Source organism: Haliotis rufescens, unplaced genomic scaffold (assembly GCF_023055435.1).
Source record: "Haliotis rufescens isolate VD_foot unplaced genomic scaffold, xgHalRufe1.0.p SCAF_2, whole genome shotgun sequence".
Classification (NCBI taxonomy): domain Eukaryota; kingdom Metazoa; phylum Mollusca; class Gastropoda; order Lepetellida; family Haliotidae; genus Haliotis; species Haliotis rufescens.
Genome location: NW_025963890.1, coordinates 69,831,997 through 69,859,807, shown reverse-complemented (window position 1 = coordinate 69,859,807; position 27,811 = coordinate 69,831,997). Strand labels below are relative to the sequence as shown.

At 41.6% G+C, this 27,811-nt stretch overlaps 1 protein-coding gene across 3 annotated transcripts in view; it reads right to left on the bottom strand.

The window, feature by feature from the left end:
- Window positions 1–16,058, bottom strand: part of LOC124128816 (receptor-type tyrosine-protein phosphatase alpha-like) — a 30,190-nt gene extending 14,132 nt beyond the window's left edge. The window contains exons 1-9 of one of the 3 annotated variants that reach the window (XM_048400484.1): window positions 15,771–16,058; window positions 7,972–8,106; window positions 5,639–5,848; window positions 4,124–4,360; window positions 3,572–3,706; window positions 2,977–3,123; window positions 2,310–2,456; window positions 973–1,122; window positions 445–582 (exon numbers count right to left, since the gene is read on the bottom strand). In XM_048400484.1, the coding sequence (XP_048256441.1) occupies window positions 445–582; window positions 973–1,122; window positions 2,310–2,456; window positions 2,977–3,123; window positions 3,572–3,706; window positions 4,124–4,360; window positions 5,639–5,848; window positions 7,972–8,106; window positions 15,771–15,828 (1,357 nt within the window). In that variant the 5' untranslated portion in view covers window positions 15,829–16,058. The remainder of the gene's footprint in view (window positions 1–444; window positions 583–972; window positions 1,123–2,309; window positions 2,457–2,976; window positions 3,124–3,571; window positions 3,707–4,123; window positions 4,361–5,638; window positions 5,849–7,971; window positions 8,107–15,770) is intronic. The other 2 variants (XM_048400483.1, XM_048400482.1) reach the window with 2 other exon arrangements.
- Between the last annotated feature and the right edge of the window lie 11,753 nt (window positions 16,059–27,811).

Sequence of the window (27,811 nt, the reverse complement as noted above, 5' to 3'; positions counted from 1 at the left end):
TGAATGGTTATTGTTTACTGTATCATGAAAATTGTCTAAAAGTGTGTCACTTGAAAAATACACAGGAGCTTATTATTTCAGGTGATGTAACATACACATATAAACATGATTAATAACTAGATGTCGATCTTTTTAAGTAACATCCTCTTGGTTGCAATGTCTATTCGAGAATGCATATTTGTACTTCAAAGACAACTGAATGTTAAGACACATTTTATGATTATCAATCTGATCAAATGTGTCATGAATATGATAAACATATGCTCATGATGTCAATCCCTGGATTGTCTGGTCCAGACTCGATTATTTACAGACCGCCGTCATATAGCTGGAATATTGCTGAATGCAAACAAAGAACACCCCAAAATACCTTACATGATGGAATAATTGTCCAGGTGATAAAATGTTACAAAGACGACTGCACAATAACGTTGAAGAACCTACTTTGTGTACATGTGTGGTTAGTCCACCCTTCACTGCATCCTGTAAGGCAGCTTCCGTTTTCATGGTGACATTTGCTGATGTCAAGACACTGGCCACATTTTCCAGTACAGTTGACACCGAATGTACCAAGACTACATACTGAAATATTAGTAAATTGAGATCTTCATATGACATGTAACTTCGAATTCCCAATGACACTACTAAGGATGTAGGTGTCGTTAGACATATGTAATGAGCATCACTTGCAATTAATTATAGATAACAATGTACATCATACAGCTATCAAAATTTACGGGTCGGACCCGTCAAGATCCGGGGTAGAATGGTCTTCAGCAGCCAATGCTTGTTGTAAGAGGCGACTAACGGGATCGGATGGTCAGGCTCGCTAAACAATTATACTATAGCATCCACATGTCTCTTTGTATAGATGTAATGCACGTGCTTGATTCCTTAAGTGACAGGCCAGATGTTTTCATTCACAACGTTTCATTCACAGGAGGTTTGACAAAATCAGTTCTTGTCACTTACCACGTGCACAGTCTTCTCCCTGCCACCCCAACTGACAGCCAGAATCACATCGTCCTGCATCTTTGGGACAGGTTCCCGAGCCCCCCGTGCACTTCCGTGCACTGCAGTTACCCACACAGCCAGATCCGTACTCTAAACCCTGGACGCATTCTGCTTGCAAAGAAATTACCTTTAGCCATCCTTGACAGTATATGGGATTAACTTGGCTTGCGTCTTCGCGACCCTCTATTAACAATTGCATAAACACTATGTCGTCTATGTTTTAGACTACTTAAAACACCTTGTGACGTCACTATTGGTGAAACGATCCTTTATACCTAGTACACGAATGGAAAGCTAGTCGTTACCATTTCATGCCTTCATATTGCATTTACTGTACATTTGGAAGTCACCGATGTATCTTTGGTTTTGACACTCATGTGAATGATGGAATTGTAAAGAACCTTATATCATTGAGACCGCCTCCGTGGTCTGGTGGTAGAGCAGGGGCACGGGTGGCCCAGTCGTCTAAGGCGCCGCGATTAGCTGTGCAGAGTTGCGTCCCTATGGCACGCCAGAAATGTTTCTTGGTTTGTCAGCACCGTACCGGTGCTCGTGGGTTTCACCGAAGTGGTAAACGTCTGAGACCTGCATCACTTCGGGCTTTCCGTCCACATTAAGCTGACACGCCGTGATATAACTGGAATACTGTTGAAAGCGGCGTTCAACGCAACTGACTCACTCTGGTGGTAGAGCGTCCGCCCGGAGAGCGGAAGGCGTTCAAAGATGGTACTTCTTATTACAATGTCTGGCGCTGGGCATAAAGGGGCTAGAACAAGCAGACACACACACAAGCGCGCGCACACACACACGTGCCTGCACGTCGCTATATAAGTGCAATAATCTCTGACGCGACGTTAATCCACATTTCCCCTCACCCACACCATGTATTGTAAAGAGAAACTCGCAACAGAGCTGAACATACATGTATCAGCAGCAGATTACACGTGCATCACGCAAGTGGGGCTTACATAGTACACACAAGAACCGTATACTAGGGGCAGAGAGTTCTGGAGTAGATTTCAAATGTTTTCCATAAAAGTATTTTGGGTCAATGGTGGCATTTGAGACTTGAGACGAATTTGGAGTTGTCTGCCCCTGTTGTTGAGGTTTCGGGATGGGGCTGGTTCTCAGATAACCTTTGTGTGTCCATTTTGTAATCACCTCGTCACAAGTTCTCGGCCATTTATATTCTTATTCACCAACCGGAAATTACTCTCATGCTCCCATTGACGTAAACAGTATGGCAAGGGTTCACTAGAAAGGGGTATTTAAAAACCAAAGATCGTATATCTGACCTTTCGTGCAGTCAGTGTCCTTCCACCCCGGGCTGCAGCCCTTGTCACACATCCCGGTTACATGATCACACACGGATGACGAGGCTCCGCTGCAGTTTCTGGCAGAGCACATGTTGGCACAGTCGTCTCCGTAGGTAGACATGCATTCTGAAACGATTTGATAAATGCACTAGCACAAGAGAAACTTAGGGACATTGATCAGATGAACTATCTCTGCGGTGGTGAGGTGAAATGGGGTTTAACGTCGCGTCCAAGATTATTGCACTTATATAGCGACGTGCATGTATGTGTGTGTGTGTTTTGTGTTACTGCTTGTACTAGACCGGACTGATGCCGATTTATAGTGCTAGCTCACTGAGATACCATGTCGCAGTTTAACATGAATACCCCACTCAGACACAGTATACTGACACCGAGCCGACCAGTCCTTGTTTTAGCCCATTAATGCCGAGCGCCAGACAGGGTTACAAAAAGTACCATCTTTTAACGTCTTTTGGTATGACGCGGCTGGGGATCGAACCCCAGGCGGACGCTCTACCACTTGACCACGGAGGCGGTCTCCTCTGTGGTTATGTGGATCGACTTGGTTGAGATACCTGGCGGTAATTCCAACATGATTGACCAGGGTTAGTTATTTGTAGAGAGGCTAATTGAGATCGGATCTTACTCTGTGTACAGTCTGTTCCGTTCCATCCTGTCCTGCAGCCACCAACGCACTGCCCCGTGGCACTGTCACAGCTAGAGTTGTCGCCCTTGCAGTTTCTATCAGAGCACGTCTGATAACAGTTTCTTCCATAATTTCCCAAGGTACACGCTGAAAACATGAAGTTTTTTCAAGTCAACTGAAAGTGAGTGAGTGAGTTGGGTTTAACATTATTCCAGTTAGATCGCGGCGTGTCAGCGAGGGAGGAAAGCCCGAAATGATGCAGGTCTCAGAGGTTTACCAGTTCGGTGAAACCCACGTTCACTGGTATGGTGCTGACAAACCAAGAAACATAATCGTTGCGAACCGGGATTCGAACCCAAAATCACAGGTTTCTGGCGTGCCCAAGGGACGCAACTATGCACAGCGAATCGTGGCGCCTTAGACGACTGGGTCACCCGTGCCCCCTTAACTGAAAGAGTTATATATTCATTTCTGACAACCTCCTTTCTTGGATTGCTGTGAAGCAGGTTGTATTCAAAACACAGACACTTTAACGACGTTGAACGTATATTTACTTTGAAAGATGTAAGAAATGGTAACGGACTCAACTACAAACCTGTGTCACACTTGTTTGGTTGCCAGCCTGGTAGACAGACTCCACTCGGGCAGACGCCGCTCACGTAGTCGCACACCGCACCGTCACAGTGGCAGTAGTTGTCACAGTCAGCACCGAAAGTACCATTACCACATACTGTTGAAGGCAGTACATGAATTGCATATTTGAATTCAAAGGTCCTATTGTAAAAGCATTCACGCACATTTGGTACTGGTGCTTAAAAGGTACAATAAGTGAGTGAGTGAGTATGGTTTTACGCCGCTTTTAGAAATATTACAGCAATATCACGGCGGGGGCACCAGAAATTGGCTTCACACATTGTACCCATGTCGGGATTCGAACCCGGGTCTTCGGCGTGACGAGCGAAAGCTTTAACAACTAGGTTACCCGACTGCCCCTAAAACGTACAATGAGGGATTTGATGTTAATTATTTGACAATGATATGTTTCAGTGAAACTTTTGGTAATTTTGGTTAATATGTTTTGTTTAGCTACAATTTATGTATTATAAATCAGTGAATTTTAAAATGTATTGTAACACATTACTCCCACCATCAACCTCCACTTCACAGAAATCCATGACAGGTACGCTGACGTTGTTGATTTCGTTGTTTACAGTGGTGGTGTACAGGACAAGATAGCGTCCTTCACCAGAACACGTGGCGTTCAAAACATCAGGTATGTCTGTTCCGTTTCTGTTCCCTGTTACGTTGTAGCAGCTGACTCCGGCAGGTTGGGTGGTGGTAGTTTCAGCTATGTAAATCTGGATACCATTCCGACGAACTATATCTGTTTGCAAATCAATAAGCATGTTTCGTATTTGCATGCCATAGAAATGTCAAAATTTATATATCGAATTGTAATATATCGGAATTATATTAATTAAGGTCAATCGGCCTGAATTAAAACCTAACGCTGTCTGACATGATCCCTCTCCCCTGCCTGCGTGGAGCTTTGTTGCTATTAATTCATCAACCAATTACACATCAATTTTGATAGAAATGAAATCCAATTAGTGGGATGACCAACAAATATCTGTGTCAATGTAAGACCCATTTATTAAGACTAAGGATTGTATGGTATCTACCCTCGATGTCCGTTCACTGATCCACCATTAATTCCCGCAACAATACTCACTTCTGCGAATAGTTCCGCCACACTCTATCAACTATTGTCAAATGGCTACAGAAGTTGTATCCGTCTGTGTTCACGAAATAAGTGAAGCAGACCCTCTGAACACGTCTCATGAAATGTTGTAAGTGTGGTCACAAATCATTCTAAATGGTACCTTAATAAGTGACGTATAAAAACATAAAACGTCTGAACATATCAAGGGGGCACGGGTGGCCCAGTCGTCAAAGGCTCCGCGATTCGCTATGCAGAGTTGCGTCCCCTGTGCACGCCAGAAACCTATGATTATAGTTTCGAATCCCGGTTCACTCCGATTATGTTTCTAGGTTTGTCAGCACCAAACCCGTGCTCGTGGGTTTCACCGAAGTGGTAAATGTCTGAGACCTGCATTACTTCGGGCTTTCCTCCCACATTAAGCTGACACGCCGTGATATAACTGGAATATTGTTAACAGCGGCGTTAAACTCAACTCACACACTCACTCACTCACTCAACATAATCAACCTCGTCGCGTGTGTGTCAGAGTGATGTAGAGGGAGCCGGAAGAAAAAGGTGCTCACGCACATGTTCATTCATATCATCACAATAATTAGAAACATATCTATCTAGACTTAGTTGCTAATAACATACATGTATGTTTCGTTGTTCAGAAGCCAGCATCGATTTTAACTGCAATATCAGAAGTAATGATCTGAATCCATTTGTGGGTTTTATTATTTCAAGTCCAATATTTAAAGACAGACAAATGTATTATAAACTGGGTAAATATTGTACTGCGACAGTTCATTTCGTGAAATGAACTATGATTGGTCAACACTATAATTATTTTTCTGCCATTATTCACAGCTTTATTTAACATTGTAATAAACTTCAATGGCTGTAACTAGACTTTACTCCCGTTACAAACATAAACAGGAAGTAGTGTGTTCTACTCACACTGTTTCCTGAAGTAAATGATGACGTCATGTATCAGCGTTGTCTGTCCCAGATCCAATCTCCACCATGCAGCTTTTATCCCAGCATCAGTGTAGTCTGTATGCATGCATGTTAGACTGCCGCTAACACCAGTTTTTATCCCATTTACAGCATTGCCAGGTGGGTAATAGCTGCTACTGGCTGATGTTTGTTTGTCGAGTGCTATATTATCTGTCAAAACATACACCCGAATTAGTTCACGGATAACATCGTTTTAGAATGTGTACTAAACTGTTTTTTATCGTCATCTTTCTAATATTAGGATCTACTCTTTGGAATATTGGGTTCGTATCTCCTGAGGTCCAAAATTGAGATCTACCATCAAGACTCATTAGAAAATAAACCATTACACTGAAAGTCATTGATTACCTGATTAAGAAATCAACATGACCCGTCTCGTGATATTTATAGTGAAATTGGGTATTTTCGTCCTGGATATTCCATTGAAACTGACGGTGTAATCGCGCCGAATACAACAACCGAAAAGGGACAACACAACTCGGTTACGTCTATGCATAAATTGCTAGTAATTTTCAGCAGTACTCTTTGTAGTGTGCTAATACAGCTGTGAGACATACGTGTCGTCATTATATATGCTGTGACGTCACTGTGCCTTGGATGACGTCACCTGCCTAAGATAAACTGAATCCGCATAGCTAGCAGAATGCAGATAAAAATCAGCTATAAATATTTTAATAACCAAATGCAATAATCATTGTGTGATATATGTTTCGCCATACCGATAACACGTTTTTCGAATTTGCGTTGGCACTTATCAAGAAAAAGATTTCCGGGCCTCAAATTCATCTACAATCAATCAAGTTGTGATGCACATTACCTGTCCAATTTTATATCGAAGGTAAAATGTCGAGTGGGAGGTATACTAAAAGTATTCATTAATGTAGGTCAACTATGTAAACACTACTTATATTAAAAGTTGCTAAATGAACAAGTTGCCACTACTTTATGGTTGCTAAACGAACATTTTTATACCAACAATAACATCACTTGACAAATAATGATTTCTCTTTTATTCTTAAATGAATGAATAAATGAACAGCCAACTTATCCACTTACACTTATTGTATTGTTTTTACTTTAAATAAAAGCGACAATACCCTTTCCTTATTCACAAGAAATATTTGCCATGGGCAGAGTCCTTTGTACGATTCCGACTATATCATTTGCAAATTTTTTCGAATCACTCGAAATAATGATGATACCAGGTGTTCTCGGAAAGGTGGGCGTATCCTGCCCCATCGGCGGCACCCGTTACAAACACATGCACATGCAAGTCAATTCTTCACGTAGAAAAACACGGGAACATTTGGTACACGTCAAAATAGGGAGTAGCATCGGCCATCGTTTTGTCACTGATCCTGATGCGTCAACTTTGGAAATCCACGTGTCTACCATAAAACTTCTTGAAAGCTTCATTAAATTCTGTATTCAATATTTTAATGTGCTTTTATATTGTATACTTCACGCTCGTAATGGTTTTTGTATAACTTAACTCTTAACTGTCATTCCCATAAATAGCCAGATAACGAGGAATGCATCAAATCAATAATATAACCTGAATTAGATATACCATAGACAGCCATCCCATCCAATTACGCTAATTGTATTTAGAGAGAGAGAGAAAGAGAGAGATAAAGAGAGAAAGAGAGAGAGAGAGAGAGGGAGGAGAGAGAGAGAGAGAGAGAGAGAGAGAGAGAGAGAGAGAGAGAGAGAGAGATATTCCTTATTTCCTCCAGATGTCATTCCGAAGATTACAATGAAAATATATTCAATTACACGCGGTTAACACAATAAAAAAAGGCATAACATATTTACAATTACGCACAGTTTATCAAATTCAGATACCTAAACGAAGACAGATATTCACTAAAAGATATATATCAAAAGATGCTTTTGTTTGTACAGATACGAGGCGAATTGTGGTATAATAGATTCCCAGGTGTGTTGAACCAGATCAAGTAAGTCAATGGGAGAAGAGAAAAACGCATTTCTTTCTGATATAAGCGCTTCACAATGTAAAATAATGTGGCTGTCATAGTCGAAGCATGCCTATTACAGAGCATGCACTCATTCGAATGTTTACTGCGTGATGAGACTTTCACACAAAGTTGTAAAGCAGGTCGATATTCCGTGTACAGAAAAGCTAATTGCCAAAGTACATGGTCTGTTGAACTAAAGTTTATGACAGGTCTTCCTTTTGTTGATATACATGAAAGTCACTAAAACATGTACATTAGGAAATATTTGATGAACAAAATATAGTTAGTCATTACGTTTCTGACATGTCGGTCCTGACCACCCTCTGTTGCAGGTCGTTGCTCTGCATCCATCTGTAGGATTACACGCTGTCTGCAGGCAGTTACAGGTGTAAGCACACAAGTTGCCGTATGTCCCTGGCGGGCAGCCGGCTGTAACAGGAGTATGCTATATGAGATCTATGACACTCGTAACACAATGAACTGCCTGTTGCAGACGTAATATCTCAGTAACACAGGTGGTCGTATTTACCATCAAGATATCTTCCTGTAACATACGTTTTGTCTCAAACACAGACATAGCAATTGGAAGCTACATGTAAGAAAAACGTCTTGTACAAGGTAGTGACACAAGTAGCCGTATGTGTCATCAAGGCAGCTGCCTGTAACAGAAATATTATATAAGAGATAGACATTGACACTGGTAGCCGTATGTACCGTTAGGACAGCTGTCTGTAACAGAAGTATTGTATCAGAGATAGACAGTGACCCTGGTAGCTGTATGTACCATCAAGACAGCTGCTTAAACAAACGTTTTATATCAGAGATAGACAGTGACACTAGTAGCTGTATGTACCATCAGAACAGCTGCCTGTAACATAAGTATTATATCAGAGATAGACAGTGACACTGGTAGACGTATGTATCACCAAGGAAGCTGTCTGTAACAGAAGTATTACATCAGAGATAGACATTGACACTGGTGCCGTATGTACCATCAGGACAGCTGCCTTTAACAAACGTATTATATCAGAGATAGACAGTGAACACTGGTAGCCGTATGTACCGTTAGGACAGCTGCCTGTAACAGAAGTATTATATCAGAGATAGACAGTGACACAGGTAGCCGTATGTATCACCAAGGAAGCTGCCTGTAACAGAAGTATTACATCAGAGATAGACAGTGACCCTGGTAGCCGTATGTTCCATCAGGTCATCTGTTTGTAACGGAAGTATTATGCCTAGAGATAGACAGTGACACTGGTGCCGTATGTACCATCAGGACAGCTGCCTTTAACAAACGTATTATATCAGAGATAGACAGTTACACTGGTAGACGTGTATCACCAAGGAAGTTGCCTGTAACAGAAGTATGATATCAGAGATAGACAGTGACCCTGGTAGCCGTATGTTCCATCAGGTCATCTGTTTGTAACGGAAGTATTATGCCTAGAGATAGACAGTGAACACTGGTAGCCGTATGTACCGTTAGGACAGCTGCCTGTAACAGAAGTATTATATCAGAGATAGACAGTGAACACTGGTAGCCGTATGTACCGTAAGGACAGCTGCCTGTAACAGAAGTATTATATCAGAGATAGACAGTGAACACTGGTAGACGTATGTATCACCAAGGAAGCTGCCTGTAACAGAAGTATTACATCAGAGATAGACAGTGACACTGGTGCCGTATGTACCATCAGGACAGCTGCCTTTAACAAACGTATTATATCAGAGATAGACAGTGACACTGGTAGACGTGTATCACCAAGGAAGTTGCCTGTTACAGAAGTATGATATCAGAGATAGACAGTGACCCTGGTAGCCGTATGTTCCATCAGGTCATCTGTTTGTAACAGAAGTATTATGCCTAGAGATAGACAGTGAACACTGGTAGCCGTATGTACCCTTAGCACAGCTGCCTGTAACAAACGTATTATATCAGAGATAGACAGTGAACACTGGTAGCCGTATGTACCGTTAGGACAGCTGCCTGTAACAGAAGTATTATATCAGAGATAGACAGTGAACACTGGTAGCCGTATGTACCGTTAGGACAGCTGCCTGTAACATAAGTATTGTATCAGAGATAGACAGTGACACTGGTAGCTGTATGTACCATCAAGACAGCTGCTTTAACAAACGTATTATATCAGAGATAGACAGTGACACTGGTAGACGTATGTATCACCAAGGAAGCTGCCTGTAACAGAAGTATCATATCAGAGATAGACAGTGAACACTGGTAGCCGTATGTACCATAAGGACAGCTGCCTGTAACAGAAGTATTATATCAGAGATAGACAGTGAACACTGGTAGCCGTATGTACCGTTAGGACAGCTGCCTGTAACAGAAGTATTATATCAGAGATAGACAGTGAACAATGGTAGCCGTATGTACCGTTAGGACAGCTGCCTGTAACATAAGTATTGTATCAGAGATAGACAGTGACCCTGGTAGCTGTATGTACCATCAAGACAGCTGCTTTAACAAACGTATTATATCAGAGCTAAACAGTGACACTGGTAGACGTATGTATCACCAAGGAAGCTGCCTGTAACAGAAGTATTATATCAGAGATAGACAGTGACACTGGTAGCCGTATGTACCGTTAGGACAGCTGTCTGTAACAGAAGTATCATATCAGAGATAGACAGTGAACACTGGTAGCGGTATGTACCATAAGGACAGCTGCCTGTAACAGAAGTATTATATCAGAGATAGACAGTGAACACTGGTAGCCGTATGTACCGTTAGGACAGCTGCCTGTAACAGAAGTATTATATCAGAGATAGACAGTGACACTGGTAGACGTATGTATCACCAAGGAAGCTGCCTGTAGCAGAAGTATCATATCAGAGATAGACATTGACACTGGTAGCCGTGTGTACCGTTAGGACAGCTGCCTGTAACAGAAGTATTGTATCAGAGATAGACATTGACACTGGTAGCCGTATGTACCGTTAGGACAGCTGTCTGTAACAGAAGTATTGTATGAGAGATAGACAGTGACACTGGTAGACGTATGTATCACCAAGGAAGCTGCCTGTAACAGAAGTATTATATCAGAGATAGACAGTGAACCTGGTAGCCGTATGTACCGTTAGGACAGCTGCCTGTAACAGAAGTATTATATTAGACATAGACAGTGAACACTGGTAGCCGTATGTACCGTTAGGACAGCTGCCTGTAACAGAAGTATTATATCAGAGATAGACAGTGAACAATGGTAGCCGTATGTACCGTTAGGACAGCTGCCTGTAACATAAGTATTGTATCAGAGATAGACAGTGACCCTGGTAGCTGTATGTACCATCAAGACAGCTGCTTTAACAAACGTATTATATAAGAGATAGACAGTGACACTGGTAGACGTATGTATCACCAAGGAAGCTGCCTGTAGCAGAAGTATCATATCAGAGATAGACAGGGACACTGGTAGCCGTGTGTACCGTTAGGACAGCTGCCTGTAACAGAAGTATTGTATCAGAGATAGACAGTGACCCTGGTAGCCGTATGTATCACCAAGGAAGCTGCCTGTAACAGAAGTATTATATCAGAGATAGACAGTGACACTGGTAGCCGCATGTACCGTTAGGACAGCTGTCTGTAACAGAAGTATTGTATCAGAGATAGACAGTGACACTGGTAGACGTATGTATCACGAAGTAAGCTGCCTGTAGCAGAAGTATCATATCAGAGATAGACAGGGACACTGGTAGACGTTTGTATCACCAAGGAAGCTGCCTGTAACAGAAGTATTATATCAGAGATAGACAGTGACCCTGGTAGCCGTATGTACCGTTAGGACAGCTGTCTGTAACAGAAGTATTGTATCAGAGATAGACAGTGACCCTGGTAGCCGTATGTACCGTTAGGACAGCTGTCTGTAACAGAAGTATTGTATGAGAGATAGACAGTGACACTGGTAGACGTATGTATCACCAAGGAAGCTGCCTGTAACAGAAGTATTATATCAGAGATAGACATTGACCCTGGTAGCCGTATGTACCGTTAGGACAGCTGTCTGTAACAGAAGTATTGTATCAGAGATAGACAGTGACACTGGTAGACGTATGTATCACCAAGGAAGCTGCCTGTAACAGAAGTATTATATCAGAGATAGACATTGACCCTGGTAGCCGTATGTACCGTTAGGACAGCTGTCTGTAACAGAAGTATTGTATGAGAGATAGACAGTGACACTGGTAGACGTATGTATCACCAAGGAAGCTGCCTGTAACAGAAGTATTATATCAGAGATAGACAGTGACCCTGGTAGCCGTATGTACCGTTGGGACAGCTGCCTGTAACATAAGTATTGTATCAGAGATAGACAGTGACCCTGGTAGCTGTATGTACCATCAAGACAGCTGCTTTAACAAACGTATTATATCAGAGATAGACAGTGACACTGGTAGACGTATGTATCACCAAGGAAGCTGCCTGTAGCAGAAGTATCATAACAGAGATAGACAGGGACACTGGTAGCCGTATGTACCGTTAGGACAGCTGCCTGTAACAGAAGTATTATATCAGAGATAGACAGTGACCCTGGTAGCTGTATGTACCGTTAGGACAGCTGTCTGTAACAGAAGTATTGTATGAGAGATAGACAGTGACACTGGTAGACGTATGTATCACCAAGGAAGCTGCCTGTAACAGAAGTATTATATCAGAGATAGACATTGACACTGGTAGCCGTATGTACCGTTAGGACAGCTGCCTGTAACAGAAGTATTATATCACAGATAGACAGTGAACACTGGTAGCCGTATGTACCGTTAGGACAGCTGTCTGTAACAGAAGTATTGTATCAGAGATAGACAGTGACACTGGTAGCCGTACGTACCGTTAGGACAGCTGTCTGTAACAGAAGTATTACATCAGAGATAGACAGTGAAAACTGGTAGCCGTATGTACCATCAGGACAGTTACCTGTAACAGAAATATTATATAAGAGATAGACAGTGACACTGGTAGACGTATGTATCACCAAGGAAGCTGCCTGTAACAGAAGTATTATATCAGAGATAGACATTGACACTGGTAGCCGTATGTACCGTTAGGACAGCTGCCTGTAACAGAAGTATTATATCAGAGATAGACAGTGAATACTGGTAGCCGTATGTACCGTTAGGACAGCTGTCTGTAACAGAAGTATTATATCAGAGATAGACATTGACACTGGTAGCCGTATGTACCGTTGGGACAGCTGCCTGTAACATAAGTATTGTATCAGAGATAGACAGTGACCCTGGTAGCTGTATGTACCATCAAGACAGCTGCTTTAACAAACGTATTATATCAGAGATAGATAGTGACACTGGTAGCCGTATGTACCGTTAGGACAGCTGTCTGTAACAGAAGTATTGTATCAAAGATAGACAGTGACACTGGTAGACGTATGTATCACCAAGGAAGCTGCCTGTAACAGAAGTATTACATCAGAGATAGACAGTGACACTGGTAGCCGTATGTACCATCAGGACAGTTACCTGTAACAGAAATATTATATAAGAGATAGACAGTGACACTGGTAGACGTATGTATCACGAAGGAAGCTGCCTGTAACAGAAGTATTATATCAGAGACAGACAGTGACACTGGTAGCCGTATGTACCGTTAGGACAGCTGTCTGTAACAGAAGTATTATATCAGAGATAGACAGTGACACTGGTAGACGTATGTATCACCAAGGAAGCTGCCTGTAACAGAAGTATTATAACAGAGATAGACAGTGACCCTGGTAGCCGTATGTACCGTTAGGACAGATGTCTGTAACAGAAGTAGTATATCAGAGATAGACAGTGACACTGGTAGCTGTATGTACCATCCGGGCAGCTGCCTGTAACAAAAGTATTACATCAGAGAAAGACAGTGACTGTGAACAGGTGCCTGTAACGGAAGTACTGTATCAGCGAGCAAGTGGAGCAGGAGTATAGCAATAACATCGTAACTAACACAGACTGTGATCATCATGTCAGGTAATGATCACCAGCTATACTTGGAAAGCAATATCCCATTTACATTACATTATATACAATAACGAAGCACTTCAATAGTTGTGCTAAGTAAATAAAAACTGCCGTGCAAAAGAAAATATATACACAGCCATGTTTGAAAGTGGCTAAAAATGAAATACCCAGAAATGGTTATTAAATGGTAATGTATTTGATGGGGTTATCATAGTTGTGTTTTGTGACCTTAAGTTTGCAGTGTTTCGGCATCTGTTTACAGCCTAGTAACGTTTTGATAACGTTTTTTTTTCAATTTTAATGTTTAAATCCAATTTTTATGTACACTTTCCTTTGCCGCGGTAGTTTACATGAGGTTGAGTGTTATCCGCCTCCTGTCTGGTTAGTATACAGTGTACTAATGACCCTTGAACCGGAACTGCTCTTTCATCCTTATCGCTTCCTCTATCTCACAACCGATTATCATTGTCGTCACATTCCCGCTCAATAGACACCAAGGACGTAGTTTATATGTATTACATTCGCAATGTGGACAATGGCGGCACAACGCATAATTTTGAGAATTGATTTTCACTTTGTGTGAATTCATTTGAGTATGAAACCCTACAGAGTGAGGGTCAAACTGTATGAATACATGGGCTTGCAGAATCATTCATTTGCGACGTGTGATTCCGTAGGTGATTTGTGTTGTATGTATGCACCTTCAAAGTGGGGTTAAAGAGGAGGAAAATATGTAATTCCGTAATAAAGGGGGTTATCCAACTCACGCACTTTCTCTAATCACATCAGGCACACATGCATGGTGGCAAAGTCGCCATTGATGAATAACACACAGCATATTCTAGATATTGCACTGATTACAAAAGATGTGTTATCGTTACAATTAGAATTTAAATACATCAAACAGTATGTCACACTGTGGTCTGTCACAACAAATAGACACTGTGGTCTGTCACAACAAATAGACACTGTGGTCTGTCACAACAAATAGAATCTGCTGTCTGTCACAACAAATAGACACTGTGTACTGTTACAACAAATAGACCCTGTTGTCTGTCACAACAAATAGACACTGTGGTCTGTCACAACAAATAGACACTGTTGTCTGTCACAACAAATAGAATCTGTTGTCTGTCACAACCAATAGACACTGTGGTCTGTCACAACAAACGGACACTGTGGACTGTCACAACAAATAGACACTGTTGTCTGTCACAACATAGACACTGTGGACTGTCACAACAAAAAGACACTGTGGTCTGTAACAACAAATAGACATTGTGGTCTGTAACAACAAATAGACATTGTGGTCTGTGACAACATATAGACACTGTGCACTGTCACAACAAATAGACACTGTTGTCTGTCACAACATAGACACTGTGGACTGTCATAACAAATAGACACTGTGGTCTGTAACAACATATAGACACTGTGGACTGTCACAACATATAGACACTGTGGTCTGTCACAACATATAGACACTGTGGTCTGTCACAACAAATAGACACTGTGGTCTGTCACAACAAATAGACACTGTTGTCTGTCACAACAAATAGACACTGTGTTATCATTTGTGAGCTTGAGTGAGTTTGGTTTAACGCCACTTTTAACAGTATTCCAGATATATTACGGCGTGTCAGCTTAATGTGGGGGAAAAGCCCGAGGTGATGTGGGTGTCCATACGTTTACAACTTTGATTTACCGTCTTAGACGACTGAGCTACCGGGGCCCTGTTATCACTGCATGTATACACACTTTAGGCTACCATAGCATATTTACACTACATTAAACGATAAATATCCATAACATCAACCAGGTTCAACATAAGCTATTGTTTGTCCTGATTTGGCGACGTAGCATTGGATGTTTTTTTTCAAAATATATAGTTTCGTGGTATTTACGAAAAGAAATATAACTTCCAATTCCAACTATTTCAAATATACCCCGATTCCCTTGTTTGAGTGAATTCGCATACACCAAGGGACATCCGTTAGATTTTCTACAGGAGAAGACGCAATGATAAAACCGCCTTACTGATCACATGATCACTCCGTCGTTATTACACAATATATACAAAATATTTCCTCTTATTTAGTTATAATATGGTCACCTACCTGATGTCAGGTTTAGGAGACAGACACAGAGTAGGACGGCGAGTCTGACCGCCTCCATAGCGGCGAGTCTGTACACCAGGAAGCTGTTTCGGTCTTCGCCTGACTAGATATCACATGTAAACAGCTGAACGTCTCTGAATGAATAATTACACCACCACGACAAAGTTCCGGAATCACAGCTGCGTTGACCCTTGCGCACCTTTCAGACAAGGATACATATTCAGACAAGGATACATGTACGGAAAGACATTGTGGACCTACGAGTGATCTTAAGATAGCACCATAAACCGCTTGACCTTAGGTTGTATATCACACTTCAAGCTGTCACTTGCCTAACTGCCAGCATTTCCGAATTTATTATTTACTTCAGTGTGGAAGACTCAGTTTTCTGTAGTTGAGAAAAGTGATATTTTCATTGCAGTGAACGTAATACTTGATATTTCACTGCAGTGAACATTACACTTTGACGGAACGATTGTCATGCAAGAGTTACTTCCCCTCAAACTGTCTCCTGCAATCGAAAGTGTCAAGCCCGCATACAAACTGTTGACGTCCTATTTACGTTAGTTCCTAGTTTATTGACAAGGCAAAGTAATGGCATATTGTGATTCAGGGAGTTAATATCGCTTGTTATTCTCTCGAAAATGTTTCCTTATAAACTGTAGTATTCTCACTTAACTCCTCAATCGAGACTGTTCGTTTCGCAAAGCGTCACGTTTGTTACTTGACCCGCGTGTATTTTTTCGCTTCCAACAGCGATCTCGTAGTTTTCAAGAATATTCTTGATTTTTTGTAAATTTTTGTATTTTCTAAATGTATGATAAACAATTTTCGTGACCCTAAATATTTTATGATACTTTTGTTTATGTTTTTTAAGATTTTGCAAACACAAAACTACTTTATAAGTCGCAAGAAAAGGGGTGGTGAACCTTCCCTGTGCTAGGAAGGGGGAGGGGGAATTTACATTTCAAGGTTAACAATTGAAATGAAATGATTTAAATTTCCGGTAGACAACTACACACACGAGAAATATCCCCTTTGCCCCTGTCACTCGATGAGAAAAACATGATATTTCACGAGACACATGACATATCCTCTATATAGTGTGCAGCCCATTCTTCATCAAGAGAGCGTGCCGTGCTTAAGGTGCACTAATGTGGACAGGTCATGACTAATTCTAAAATACATCGCTTGATGTTTTGCCGATAAATATTGTATTCAAACTGAAGGATCGTGTAGCATATGGCAACATGCTGGTATACAACCCGCAAACATAAATGAAAATGAGAAGTGGTCATGAAAAATGTTTTTATTGCATTTTATGAAAGCTGTTATCTGGTAATCTAAACATAGCATGTTACATCTTTGTTAACGGGCCATTTTCACATGTATGTATGTATCTATATATATGTTTTGTCATGGTCACAGTCGCAGACATATGTGACGGTAGATATCGGGCAGCCTGGGATATTCACTAAAAAATGAATTGTCGCAGAATTTACTTGAAAAAAATATTTATGCCTCATATTGTTGAAAAGGAAAAAAATATATTGCCTGCCACAAAAATTACCTCGTTTCAAGACGTTTTTCTTAAAATATAAAATCAATGTCATAGTTGTAAAATAACAAATATATAGTTTTGCGGGTGAGAAAAAAATACAAAATCGATGCAAAGTCCCAGGCACCCCCCAGAATATCAAATTGTCAGTCCGTTACGCCAGGGTTAATCCCCGAAATATATTGTTCGCTGGCCAAGCTGGCTGTCCTGATAAAACTGTTTGTCTCTTCCTTCCTTGAAGCGGTGACCCAAAACATGTCAGACGGTTACAAACAAATGCATCGACAAAGCTCTTTCCATATTAGTAGACCCGTGAAGATCCGGGGTAGAATAGGTCTTCGCCAACCCATATACTTGCCGTAAAAGGCGACTCTGCTTGTCTTAAGAGGCGACTAACGGTCAGGCTCGCTGACTTGGTTGATGAATGTCATCGATCCCAATTGCTTGGATCGATGCTCAGGATCACTGGATGGTCTGGTCCAGACTCGATTATTTACAGACCACCGTCATATAGCTGAAATATTGCTGAGTGTGGCGTTATCCAACCAACCAACCAACTAATCAACCAACCAACCAACCACATAATCATCTCTGCCAAAAACAGATTCCACTGAACGATTTCGACTACATCAAAATAATGTGTTTATGAATCTAAAGTCCATGGTGTACGTCCCTAGTCCATGGTGTATATCACTAGTCCATGGTGTACATCCCTAGTCCATGGCGTACATCCCTAGTCCATGGTGTTTTATCACTAGTCCATGGTGTACATCCCTAGTCCATGGTGTTTTATCACTAGTCTATGGTGTACATCACTCGTCCATGGTGTACATCCCTAGTCCATGGTGTATATCACTAGTCAATGGTGTATATCACTAGTCCATGGCGTACATCACTAGTCCATGGTGTACATCCCTAGTCCATGGTGTATATCACTAGTCCATGGTGTACATCCCTATTCCATGGTGTATATCACTAGTCCATGGTGTACACCCCTAGTCCATGGTGTATATCACAAGTCCATGGTGTACATCCCTAGTCCATGGTGTATATCACTAGTCCATGGTGTACGTCGCTAGTCCATGGTGTATATCACTAGTCCATGGTGTACATCTCTAGTCCATGGTGTATATCACTAGTCCATGGTGTACATCCCTAGTCCATGGTGTATATCACTAGTCCATGGTGTACACCCCTAGTCCATGGTGTATATCACAAATCCATGGTGTACATCCCTAGTCCATGGTGTATATCACTAGTCCATGGTGTACGTCCCTAGTCCATGGTGTATATCACTAGTCCATGGTGTACATCACTAGTCCATAGTGTACATCCATAGTCCATGGTGTATATCACTAGTCCATGGCGTACATCACTAGTCAAGGGTGTATATCACTAGTCCATGGCGTACATCACTAGTCCATGGTGTACATCTCTAGTCCATGGTGTATATCACTAGTCCATGGTGTACATCCCTAGTCCATGGCGTATATCACTAGTCCATGGTGTACAACCCTAGTCCATGGCGTATATCACTAGTCCATGGTGTACATCCCTAGTCCATGGTGTACATCACTAGTCCATGGTGTACATCCCTAGTCCATGGCGTATATCACTAGTCCATGGTGTACATCCCTAGTCCATGGCGTATATCACTAGTCCATGGTGTACATCCCTAGTCCATGGTGTATATCACTAGTCCATGGTGTACATCACTAGTCCATTATGGACATCCCTAGTCCATGGTGTACATCCCTAGTCCATGGTGAACATCCCTAGTCCATGGTGTACATCCCTAGTCCATGGTGTACATCCCTAGTCCATGGTGTACATCCCTAGTCCATGATGTACAACCCAAGGCTATGGCGTACATTCCTAGTCCATGGTGTACATCCCTAGTCCATGGTGATTATGTGTGTGGTGGTGGTGATGTCTATACTTTATAGTAGTAGCCTGCAACCTCGGGGTATCGCGGTACTTGTCATGTACGCTGAGCGGAACAAAATGCACTCACTAACCGTTATGATTATTCGTGTTCTCTACATCAGATATCATTCATTTTATCAAACAATGCATATTTTACTGATAAAAGTTCATTATTTACATTAGTAGCTCCGAGTAAAAGCCGGGCCTCGTGCTCGGTTTGACAAGGGAGAGAACTCCATCGTATCGCGGGACAGAGAAAAGTTGTGTATGGAGGTCCGAATTGGACAAAAAGAGGACATAATTCTACCAACCACTTAGTATGATCATGCCAGATATCAGTGATTTGTCCAGACATGTGCAAAGACAGCACAAGTAAAATTCGAAATGTGTTATCAGCAATAGGTATTCAAAGCATATGCAAAATATCAGAAATGATATTTTAAGATTGTTTAAAAAAATTTGGATGTCATTAAAATTTGTCACAAAATGGAAAAACGTTAAAAGTCAACAATAAATATATAAAAAGCACTCCTAGTATGCCCTAAGTATGTATTTATCTTTTGGTTACTAGTGAAGAACGTATTTCTAAGTTTGGAATTATGGCCCTTATGATCTTCCAATAGATTCTGGGCACAGAGCGGGAAAAAATGTGCGGACTACGTAACTTCCGTTACCTCATTAGTCGCCATGAATATGCAGATGATCTAGTTCAGGTCGATAGAGAAAGTTTACTTCGGGAACTGCGGGTTATATCGTTGGCCATTGATAGATGGGGGTAAGGCAATATTACAACAGATGCCAGAAATATGTATCAACGCATTAATAACTCTTTACTTACAGCAGACGGAACATTCCGAGGAAATTGAAATTGTTTACGAAGTGAGCACTTCCTGGTTACTGACTAGCATTAATAGACAGCCGCTGAGAGGCGTGTCCCGCGTGAACTATCGGAAATCACAAATGCCGCGATACGATGAATGCCGCGGTACCATGCATGGGGTCCGAGTATACATCAATATCCATGTTGAGGGTGGAGTCTGTATTGTGTTTGTACGAGCACATCGCAAGTCTTTGGCATACATTCCTAGTCTATGGTGACGGGTCTGGTGGGTCTACAACGTATCTCCAGTTTGTTTGTGATGGGTGGGATCCGTGTGGTATAATAATACGCCACTATAAGGGTAACGCTATTTTTCAGGGCATTATCATTTGCAGAAGCCCGAGGTCTTCAGCAAATGATAATGCCCTGAAAAATAGCGTTACCGTTATTATAGCTAAAATGGATGGAATTTGTTATCAAATAAATAGAAACAATGTCGATTTTGAAACATTTACTGCAATCAACACGAATGTCACTGACCCACTTTTACAAATATGGAAACGTCATAGAACAAACCAGATGACGTCACTATTGAACGTTACGTCACCTATCCCTATCCTATGACGTCACCTAACAACGGGCGTGATAATGGCCCGTCGTCAAGTAATATGAGGGCATTATCAAGTTACAGTCGCCCGCTCATTTCTGATAACATGCGGGCGTTTTTATGATAATTCTATCCATTTTAGCTATAATATTCAATAGCATGGTTCATAATGTATTGTGCGTCTTTCTCGGCCACATAACAGTTCTAGGTTAAGACCTCGCTGGACGGCAACTGTTTGTTTACTCTTTTGTCGCCTGAGTCCTCATAAATAATAACATATTATGAAAGCAGCCATGAATGTCACTTAAAGGAAACGTAATATTTAAACACACAGTCAGGTATTGGCTGTGTAGGTACAGCAAAGATGTCACAAGAACGTCAACAGTGGAAGTCGTGTGTGATCAATGAGCAGGTGAAAGGTAAGATAGGAATATGTAGGTAAATGTTGTAGGGTTAGTCATTTTGTTTCTACATTACAGCACCACAGTGAATTGTTTTTCAGGTTGACAATTGACTTGAGTTTGCAAGTGTTTGTGACGGGTCATAGACATATAATGTCTTACTGAAAGATCAGCACACTTGAACAATGTCACTTGGTGAAGATCAATGATATGTAACTGATAGATCAGTATATTTGAACAATACCACTTCATACAGATGAATAATGTGTCACTAAAAGAGCAACACACTTGAACAATCCCACTTGGTGAAGATCAATGATATGTAACTGATAGATCAGTATATTTGAACAATCCCACTTCATACAGATGAATAATGTGTCACTAAAAGAGCAGCATACTTGAACAACCCCACTTAATGCGGACAACTATTGTGTTACTGAAGATCAGTATCATGATCAGGAACACTCATGCTACAGCTAATGGAGAAATCAATGTACCTCAACAGTTACATTTACCTGATCGATTTAACATATCTGAAGAAGGGAAAATTAAGTACTAGCTAATTGATATCATATGAATACACAAAGAACGTTACTAATCACATCCAATGAAGCTAAACGTTGACATTTTTTTCATTCTGTTCAGAATAAAAAGTATTTTGCAATTATTAAATAACACACATATATCTCATTTAACCCGTCTAACAGGAAGAATATATTCAAGATGGGGGAGAACAGAGCGAGTGTCGACGCCATAGCTGAATCAGGAAGAGGTCGGTGTTTCAACAACGTCCTATGGTTAACTGCTGTGTTCAGTGCGACATCCCTGGTGCTAGAGGCAGTCAAGTCCTACACAGTGTCCCAGGTCACCTCCCCGGAGAAGCAGTTTGGGCTCAGCAGTACAAGAAGAGGCCTCCCTCACAAGCTGCAGCGAAATCGGTTATCTTTCAACTATATGCTTCTTCACTTTGGTGGAAGGCGCTTTATACCAAGGATCCTGTCCTGCGCACTCGCTGTGTATGGCATTGTTAGTTTAATGTCGAGTAAGTTACACTTCATGGATCCTGTATCGCTTCCTCTTGTGGAGGACGTATCCTCCAACTATTCCTCTCCTCAAAGTGCCAGGCTATGTTAAGATCTTTGCAGGAAAATGAGCGATATCCAGCAGCGAAGGACGTGGCGACAGACAAAGGAAATTGGGTGTATCATGTGTACGGTTTTACAAGGGGTGGATAAATCACCACGACTTTCCCTGGGTTTACCGTACCTTTACAACAATTCCCGTGACAAACAACAGTAGTCACACTTACTGACAGGCATGTGTTAAAGTCTCACATGTGGTAAAAAGTACAGGTTTATATGAAATAAGCGTGAATATGATTGCACAGCAATACAGTTTAGTTTGCTACCGATCCGATGCACACGTATAATATCAGGGCTTTGTCAAAGCTTTGTCGTAACGTGATCGTTAAGGATAGAGATGATTTTGTCTTTACAGCTATCAAACGATTGATGTTGCACTTCTGGTACACCATAAAATATAAATATTATCTCGTCTACTAAAGGCTTCTAACCTGTCGATCTCAGAGCCATGTCTCGACAAATTAGTTTCAACTTTATCGTTAGATGCGTAAATGTCACTGTATATGGCACCCTGCTCATGGCTAACTCCATCTAGATCACTTCGCATGTCTAATATTATGTTTTCGAGAGAACTTTCAGTAGTACACTTACTGCTAAGGTCAGTTAGGTGGGTTTTGATTGCATTCATGTCGATGAACAAAGACTGACTAAAGTCTCCCAGTTCGGTGAGAATGCCAGTTTCATGTTCAGTCTTTACAGTGTTCAAATCCTTCATTGTAACAGGTGCTGGATTAGTCTCGACAGCGTTCGAAAGTAGAATCTGAAATCTAACCATATTTGCTGACAATGACATATGTGAACCTCCATGGACACATTGTTGTGTGACGTTACTCATGTTAACATAATCAGCTACGTGTGGTGGATAACCATCAAGTTTTCCAAGAGTTTTAGATAGTATTTGCCTATTTGCTTTCACAAATGCCTACGTCAACAAGTGCAAGTACTGACAGCCATAGCGGCGTGTTGGAAGATGAGGTGTTACGAGTAGCTTGTATTCGTGGCGACATGTCTCACCTGTCGTGTAACTGGTGGGTGAACAAACTGTCCGTTCCTTGCTCTGACTAGCTAAATCGATCATCTTGTATTCTCAATCTGTTCTAGGAGTATTGAATTACTTCATGACGAGCCTAGTACCCCCAAAAAACAGCTTGTGGATGGATTACTTTAATACATTTCTCTCTGCTCATGCCAGTGCATGTCAACCTCAAGGGCCTTACATAAGTGCGACAAGTTGGGATACGAGGCCTATTTAATCTCACAAAAATTGGGTTTGGGGCACGTTCCCACAACTAAGAACGCCGTCTCCCAAATAGTTACAAGTTAGCCTGTTTACAATTAATACATTAAATGACAGAAGAGAAAGAAGATAACTAGTCAAACATATGTACATTAGCTCAGTGAAACCGTTTCTATTGTTTCTTCATATTTTTGTGCACATTCTTAAAAATGTTTTCGGGGGCACGGGTGGCCCAGTCGTCTAAGGCGCCGCGATTCGCTATGCAGAGTTGCGTCCCCTGGGCAAGCCAGTCATCTATGATTGTGGGTTCGAATCCCGGTTCGCCCCGATTATGTTTCTAGGTTTGTCAGCACCATGCCCGTGCTCGTGGGTTTCACCGAAGTGGTAAACGTCTGAGACCTGCATCACTTCAGGCAAACTGACACGCCATGATGTAACTGGAATACTGTTCAAAGCGGCTTTGGACCCAACTCACTGACTCCGAATATTTTTTGTGTGTTACTATTTTGTCAGCGGTATGGCATATTCCTGTATGGCTTTCCTCCCACATTAAGCTGACACGCCGCGATATAACTGGAATACTGTTAAAAGCGGCGTTACACCCAACTCACTCACTAAAAATGTTTTCAGGGCCTTTTGGACCTGACTTGTTTCTAATCTACTTGACCAGTGCTGTTTGGATGCCTGTTAAGACACACCGAAATCCTGCCAGCTTCCAACACTATTCTGGATTCAAGGACGGAGACAGTCCTCTTACATTAATGCGAGGGCATGTTTCTTACTGCTGCTCCCATCTTGAGTGGTCGTTGTTTTTTAGTGGTGATTCTGGATAAGAATAGGTCCACAGCAGCCTGTGCTGGTCATAACAGGCGACCAAATTGATCGGGTTCTCAGGACCCTTGAAGATCCGGGGTAGAATAGGTCTTCATATGCACCCATGCTTTCCGTAAAAGGCGACTATGCTAGTCGTAAGAGGCGACTAAAGGGATCGCGTGGTCAGGCTCGCTGACTTGGTTGATTCATGTCATTGATCCCAATTGCGTGGAATGATGAGCATGATATTAATCACTGGATGGTCTGGTCCAGACTTGATTATTTACAGACCGCCGTCATATAGCTGGAATATTGCTGAGTGCGGCGTTAAACAACAAACAAACAAAACCATACTTGTAGATTTGGCTGACAGTGTGTCGTACTCAAAAATGCGTAGATCGTTCTTCCCAAATCAACCACTTGATTGTCTTATTCAGACTCAATTATGTATAAGTCGCTATCCATTAGCACCAATACCCTGAATACGGCGTCAAACAATAAACAAAAACATAGTTCTCTGGGGTCAAGGACAAATGCCACCCGGACGATTGCCAACCAGACAAGTCCCACCGGTCAATTACAACCCGGACAATTACTCACTTTGTCCCAGGCAAGAATGGCCTATTTAGGCAATTGCGCCGTACCATAAATTACCATACCATTATGTCTATAACATATTGTTTTACATTATGCACAGGAACTCTCTAATCTCGACAGAACAGTTATAATTATTATTTCTTACGTTTCAATTCGTTGGCATGGAACTTATGGAGGACACAACAACTTTCACAATCTGAAACAAAGCCAATGGAACATATCTCGAGCCAATAATAACATACAGAACGTGTACTCACCTTCTTTGAAGTCAACTTTGTCTTCTTTAGAATAAAAATACCTAGCAATTTGCTGCCACTCTGCATTTCTTCATTGAAACATGACCTACAATTCTAGCAGTTGTAGAAGCGAAATTATCCCAGTTATGCATTGTCTTGTTGATAAGTTTCAATAACTTGTAACTATGTAATTGGTTATTTGCTTTGATGGAGACACTTTATCTAATTGTGGGACGTGACTGCTTCCATACTATATACATCAGGCACACACATGACTTAATTAACCTATACGTATATCCAATACAGTTCAGTGTAATCTCAGCAATAGAAGTATTAATACGGTACTTAAAGAGTAAACCATTTAAGTTTGCTTTGAGCACACATGAAAGGAAATGCCATTATCAAAAATATTTTGAAGTGAAGGACACAAGTAGGTTTGTTGGCCAATATCTGCATTCGCACGCCTGAGAAAACATTGTAATAAAATAATTACATCTCCTCAATCCAAATAAAGAAACACATATTGGAAACAGAATTAAAAAACAAAAAGCTGAAAACGTATATTGTCGGAAAACCAAACAAATTCCACAATTTGATATAATGTGAACATTTCCTAAAATCACAATTTTCATAAATACATTAAAATGCTTGATTGCAAAATGTCTTGCAAATGGCTCGATGATTTTGTTGTATTAATTTCACTTGTCTCATATGCTTACTGTGAATACAAAGAAAGTCCTAACTTAATAGCAGTTATGATTGTGGTTAATCTTTGGGACAGGTATTTGGTGGTACATTTGCTCGACCCATCAATCTATCTCTCCTTGTACGGATTTTGTATGGAGCTTTGGAATCCAGCACAAAAGAAGAATGGACAAGTCTTCAGGTTGTAGAGTCAAGCCAAAATGTGAAAGTACTGATGCATGTGTTTTTGGCAGATTTCCTGTTCAGTTAAAATCCTGGCCTTAAAATGTGTTATAAATGTACTTGGGTTGAAATTACTGAATTGTTTCGTATTGTTTCGTAACGTCAGGGTATCTTAAACATATAATGAAAGATATCCAGTTGCAGTTCTTGACGTCGGCTAACGGCCAACAACATCTCGTGCCACCGTCCTGCTCGTGTACCCATCCTGAGAAATCGTCACCGACAGGCCCGACTGCAATGGGCCAGGCAGCATCAAAATTGGCATAAACAGCAATGGAGAAGAATCATCTTCACTGATGAAAGTCGCTACTGTGTTTTAACGGTGATGGCAGAGTCAGGGTCTGGCGAAGGAGGGGCGAACATTATGCTGATGCTTGTGTTATGGAACGAGACCCGTGGGGCGGCCCAAGCATCATGGTTTGGGATGGAATCGGACTGAACCAGGGAGTGGGACCTGTGGTCTTTCAGAATATTGGTCCAGGCAGGGGTAATGGCATCACAGCTCCTCGACTACATTGACCAAGTCCTCAGACACCATATCGTGCCTTTTTTTGCCCGTCATCAAAACCACACCTTTCAGCAAGACAACGCTCGTCCCCACACTGCCAGAGTCACCAGGAACTTCCTCCAGCAGCACAACATCCAAATCATGCCTTGGCCTGCCCTCAGTCCGGATTTGAATCCCACTGAACACTTGTGGGATGAGATCCAACGCCGACTCAACGACGTACGCCCAAGGCCGACAACTGCAGCAGAACTGCGTGAAGCGTTCCTGGGGATATGGGCCCATATCCCAATGGCCTTCATAAACGGGCTAGTCCACTCCATGTACAGGAGATGTGTGGCTGTAGTCAACGCCCGTGGTGGCTATATCAGGTACTGATTTTGAACCCCCCCCCCCCCCCCCCCCCAACCCCACCCACCCCCACCCCCACCCCCACCCCCACCCCCAGCTGTGATGTCTTCTGGTGCCTCCCCAAATTCACAATTCGCAAGAACATTCCCCAGACTGTTAATTTCATGTGGGTCAGACACTGACTTTCCCCGATGTCTTTACTTACATATATAAGCATTTAAAAATAAAGATATTTATATGATACACCCACATGACGTTTCTTTTGCCTTTCAATGTACATGTATACGCATCCTGTCGATATATTGCTGGACTATTTAATTACCGGTGCATATCCATATTATGTTAAGAATGATCAGTTCAGTGTGACAAATGTTGCAGTGTGGCAACACAATGTACATGCATAATGTGTACAACAGCAAAACTAATTGTATAATGATTAAAGTTACATGTGCGTTTAAATATTGTCAAGTTATGATAATAAATAACCAGGTGTTACGGTATTGTGTATACAAGATATACATGTGTATAGTTATTTCACTCAAGTGAAAAATCAAAACTTTCGCAATCCCCCCATTTACATTACGAGTTGGGATAAGGACGTGATGATAACAGAATGTTGGTCAGACATAATTACGTGTCGTATAAAGTTGGTAGTAATTGGGTGAACTATTCTTTTACCATGTGTACAGTCCGTTCCGTCCCACCCAGCCGAACAGTCCTCAATGAACTGCCCTGACACGTGGTCACAGAGAGAATTGTTGCCCTGGCACGTGGTCACAGAGAAAATTGTTGCCCTGACACGTGGTCACAGAGAGAATTGTTGCCCTGGCAGTTTGTTCCATAACTTCCAACATCACAAGCTGAAAACATGAAACTAGTAAGTTCATCTGTTCGTTAATTTAACCAAAAAGAAAATAATGC